Raw genomic sequence first — 4,594 nt, 5'->3', positions numbered from 1 at the left:
TGGGTGGTCCTTGGGACTTTCAAAAAATATTTTCGTGCCCCCTCTCTCTCTCTCTCTCTCTCTCCCACGCACACATGCACGCGTGCTCACACACAGCTTGGGCGCCTCCAGCTTGCAGCTGCCAGAAACAGTAAAAGCTTCAGCCCTAACTCCCAGATTTCACATTTTGGGTGGACATAGCAAAATAGAATAAACAATAAATATATAGCGGACTCCTTCCACTAGAAGGGTCACGTGTTTCCGGTCAACTTAGATTGACAAAGGAAAGAATAAACCTGCCTTTTGGGGGGGGGGGGGGGGGGGGTTCTTTCACCAAGGAAATGTCTGACCACTCAACGAGTGGGCAGAATACCCACTGCAACAGGTCACGCTCTTGCAAAAAGAGAGTGATACACGAAAAGATCGCCCTCCGAAGGTCGAAGATTGCCTTGTAGCTCTCAAATCTAAATGTGACATGCAGGTTGTCCCCCAAAAAACAGAGGAAACCTTGACCAAGGTCAAAGAAGCTGAGAATAATCCACAAGAATCATGGTCAAGAGCCTTAAGAATGAATTCAAGACTCAAATTACATTCGAGTTTGTGGAGCTCAAGTGCCGTGAATCAGCATCTCATCAACATTGATTCGCAATGGTAAGAACGAGAATTTCATACTTAAAAAAAAGCAAATGTAGCTCCCTATTGTGAAGCTTCAGTAGCTAATGCTAATCTAGGTTTTCTTTTCTTTTTTCCTTGTAAGCCTCATGGGTCTCAGTAGACTCTCAGTCCACAGGACTAATGTATCGCGTTTGTTTTGGTCCCGTATGTCATCTGTGGACGTTAATCCTCTCTCTCTCTCTCTCTCTCTCTCTCTCTCTCTCTCTCTCTTGCTCTCTCAAACTCCCCACCAAAACAAACTCTACAAATCACCACAACACGTTATCTTGACTCTTACTCGAATAAACTCTCTAAAAAAAGCCAGATAATCTCCTCAACTAAGCTGCATATACATTAAAACCATGTCATGTCTAGGGTCCATATACAAAATCTCAAACCATAGACTTTATCATTTCTACAACACCCAAAAGTAGGTGTGCTAATATTTGAATCACACTTGGAAAAAAAGCAGAAGGTACTACTTTCTGGCATCCTGCCATAAGGCCGGCCCCGATTCAAGCCACTAAAAAGCACAAGTCATCATTGCTGTATCTCACTTTCATCAAAGAACTATTTACGGAACTATCTTTTTGTGCCGCATCTTGTCAATCCAATGCAGTACAGAAGCTTCAGTGTTGCGAAATCCCAAAAAGCCCATCTCCTTGCTCTTGTTCATACTCAAAACCATGGGAACAGGTGTGTTTAGTGTATAATCAACAAACCACCAGTTCCCGACATCGTCAAGCTTAGTAGGTGATAGATCATGCTCTTCAACAATGGCATCCCACACCGGCTCCTTATCTTTCATCATCTCTTTCAAACTTATTGGCTGGCCATTGTAGGCAGGAACTTCCAGACCAAACCTTCCAGCCAAAAGGCTCCACACACGCTTGTAGTTGAAGACATCCCCATTTGACACATTAAAGGCCTGATTCTTGCTATTCGGATCAATGGACGCCCAGATTTCCTGCTCAGCTATCAGCTCCGCATCCGAGGCATCCCCAAATTGTTCCCAAGTGACTCTATTTCCTGGGTATCGGAACGGCAAACCCTCATGCTTACAAATCACTGCATAGACTGCAAGACTACCCAGAATATTCATCAGACTCCATGGAGAGAAGCCGAAAATGGCATTTGGCCGGTGCACCGACCACGTCAACCCCTCTTTCTTCTTCACTGTATCAAAGAGGATATCTTCAAGGGTGTAGTAGAAGTTGGGTGCTGGCAAGCGCGACATGTCCTCCTTAAAAGGCGGCTCGTGGGCACGGATTTTCCCTGCCATGCTGAAGGGGCCGACATAGTGTTTGGCACCAGTCTGCAAGACTATGTGCTGCAACTTGGGTGCATTTGGCAATAAAGCATCCAGCACATTTAGAAACATCTTGCTGTTGTCCTGACAATTTCTCTCTTCATTTCTTCGGCTTACCCACACTACCCAGAAAAGATGGGTTACATCCCTTAGAGGTGAAATTTTGTCTTGCGTATCAGCTTCATCCAGAACATCACATTGTATATACTCGAGAGGAGCGTCTGCAAACCACCTTGGCTGGGGCCTTCGGGCGACTCCATAAACTTTCCATGGCCCACCAGGCGCATCCGATCTGGGGAGTATTTTTGCCAAGCTGTTCCCCACAATCCCCGTGACACCAATCACTAGTGCAACTTTTGGACGTCCATCAGCTTGAATGTCACGATTTCTGCTTTGATTCTGACACCCAACACAAAAGACATCAATGTAAGGCCCAACACACTGCAGATATCCACAATAATTCGCATCTAGTGAACAAAATTTGGCAAGGTTTTTCACAAAAAAACACAATGAATTGTGATTGTCACAATTTGGCAAGGTTCCTACAAATATTCACAATAATTCCAAATGTCTAAAACCCCAAAATAAAGACAGGATATGATGGGGCGGTGTCAATCTACATACGGTGATGGATGCATTGCATAGAAGCTTTTTGGAACCACTTACATGTGATTTCAGCCATAAAATGAATGCATCATATGAAAGACTTTTGGAACCAGGCCACTCATTCTGCATGTGTGTGTGTGTGTGTGTGTGTGCGCGCATGCGTGTGTGCACATGTGCCCTTACCACTTTGGCCAGGAAACATTGACTATCAAGCAAGGAAATACCAGAACCAAATCAGGCTAGAGTCGTGCTGCACATGCTTATAATGATTCGCGGAAACTATCGGGTGGATCAGGCTATACAAATATTTATGAACCATATACTAAGGAGCTGTATATACTAATGAAGAATTGGTCAAAAATCCCCAGAAATAAGAGAATGAAAACGTACCGCATCATACCCAATCCTGCCGGTCCACCACGAATACCATTTCATTTGGAATGCTGCAAAGGAAACTCAAATGATTTACCAAACCCATAAGGTAAATCTCTGTGGTTAAGGAAACCCATGAGTTAAAGCTCGCAAATTAAACACATCTATCAATTAAAGATAAATAACTAAGCGAGAATAATCAGGCCACCCTAAATCTGGATAAACCCAAAGTATAAATCTCGATAATCGGGAGATTCTCGAAAGTTCAGGAAACGCACGAGCTTGGTCTCTGAGGTTAAGAGCACTCTTAAAGAATCAGCAAAATTTCCGGATTAATTTCAACGAATCAGCCGGAATCCACCCTTCTCGGCAAACCCGCGAGCTTAATTTTCAGGGATCAGCAAGAATGTAAGATTAATGTCAAAGAATAAGCGCACCCTCCATCATGATGAAACCCCTTGAAGGATAACAAACAAAAACAAAAACAAAAAACGTGAACATGCATTGCTGAGTGCTTACCTTCTTGTGCTAAAAAGCTGGGATGCACAAAGCCAATCGCTAGTTCTGGACAGGCTTATCCTGAGAATAAATATACAATAGCAATAGTAGTGATCATAAATCATAAATCTAAAGAAAATGATAAATAATAATAATAGCAATTCTAACCTTGGTGGCGGAAGAGTGATCTGGCAGACACGTGGCACAGGGGCAGTTACAGATTCCTCACGGAGCCTTCGAGCGGCCTCACGAGTCGCCGCCCCAATCTGAAGTTTTCTGAAAGATCGGTGCCTTCTTTGTACAGGTGGCCTAAGGGTTCTGAGAAAGGTCAAAAACGTAATCAATGGAATGGGGGAATTAATTAATTATTCCCACTGGCGTGGGCAATAATTAATTTATGCCTTCAATCTTGCACTACACTAATGTACTCTACGATTTCACAACCAAAGGCATAAAACCTTAGCCACTATTAATCTTCATAATGCAAGCCCTTGTCCTCATATGTTCAAGAACCCGAGAACCCAACCCTACCTACATGCTTGCCCCTTCCCTGCAGTCTAGTTGAGAGCTTTGTTGTGTGCCTCCTCTTGTTGTACCATGCTACCTCGCTTTCATCAACAACAACACCCTCCCTTAACAAATCCTCCACCACATGGACCTCTCCTTGCCCGTGCTTCACAGCAAGCTATGGAGACAACGAATGCAAGGATAAATTTGTCCATCCTCCAAAGAGAGGAGGAATTCTAGGTGCTTAGAGAGAGAGAGAGAGAGAGAGAGAGAGAGAGAGAGAGAGAGAGAGAGAGAGAGAGAGAGAGAGAGAGAGAGAGAGAGAGGCACCGTGTGCAAAGAGGGAGAGGAAAAGATGAAGGTAGCATCCATAGCCACACGTCGTAGTCACTAAAGAAAAAGATGATACGATTAGCTTTCTTACTAAAAACTCCTAAATCCTTCCCAAAAAAACCTTCAGAATCCCTACTTCACTAAGCTCCAACCCTTAGTAAAAGTCATGGATAGCATATGTGGGTTAATTAATAAATATAAAAAAACATTTTGGTAACTTATTGAGACTTTGCACACGAAAGTTGAGAGCAACATCTCCATCTCTCTCTCTCTCTCTCTCTCTCTCTGTGCATGTGCACTCACACGTGCACAAACACACACACATGTATTCACATG

General features: G+C 43.5%; 1 protein-coding gene across 7 annotated transcripts; it reads right to left on the bottom strand.

The window, feature by feature from the left end:
- Positions 1–938: 938 nt before the first annotated feature.
- LOC147622404 ((S)-8-oxocitronellyl enol synthase ISY1-like) lies at positions 939–4,366 on the bottom strand. Of its 7 annotated transcripts, XM_086821960.1 has the most exons (6): positions 3,950–4,366; positions 3,587–3,736; positions 3,440–3,499; positions 3,199–3,302; positions 2,939–2,991; positions 939–2,341 (listed from the first exon to the last, which is right to left on the bottom strand). In XM_086821960.1, exons 5-6 carry the CDS (start codon positions 2,981–2,983, stop codon positions 1,208–1,210), a joined length of 1,179 nt encoding a protein of 392 aa, XP_086678086.1. In that variant the 5' UTR covers positions 2,984–2,991; positions 3,199–3,302; positions 3,440–3,499; positions 3,587–3,736; positions 3,950–4,366; the 3' UTR covers positions 939–1,207. The 7 variants fall into 7 exon arrangements, with proteins under 7 accessions (XP_086678086.1, XP_086678083.1, XP_086678084.1 ...); XM_086821957.1 differs by lacking the exon at positions 3,199–3,302 and having other exon boundaries at positions 3,950–4,257; XM_086821958.1 differs by having other exon boundaries at positions 3,587–4,184.
- Between the last annotated feature and the right edge of the window lie 228 nt (positions 4,367–4,594).

The sequence above is a fragment of the Cibotium barometz genome, chromosome 28 (assembly GCF_041138505.1).
Source record: "Cibotium barometz isolate CiBa-2024 chromosome 28, ASM4113850v1, whole genome shotgun sequence".
Lineage (NCBI taxonomy): Eukaryota > Viridiplantae > Streptophyta > Polypodiopsida > Cyatheales > Cibotiaceae > Cibotium > Cibotium barometz.
Note: the sequence above shows the minus strand (reverse complement) of the source record. Positions and strands in the feature narration are given on the sequence as shown.

Bases quoted from the DNA above. Each gene is read 5' to 3' on its own strand.
- LOC147622404 (XM_086821960.1), bottom strand. From the start codon at position 2,983: ATGAAATGGTATTCGTGGTGGACCGGCAGGATTGGGTATGATGCG. The intron at 2,342-2,938 runs GTACGTTTTCAT...GTTGGGTGTCAG, and splicing joins GCAGGATTGGGTATGATGCG to AATCAAAGCAGAAATCGTGA.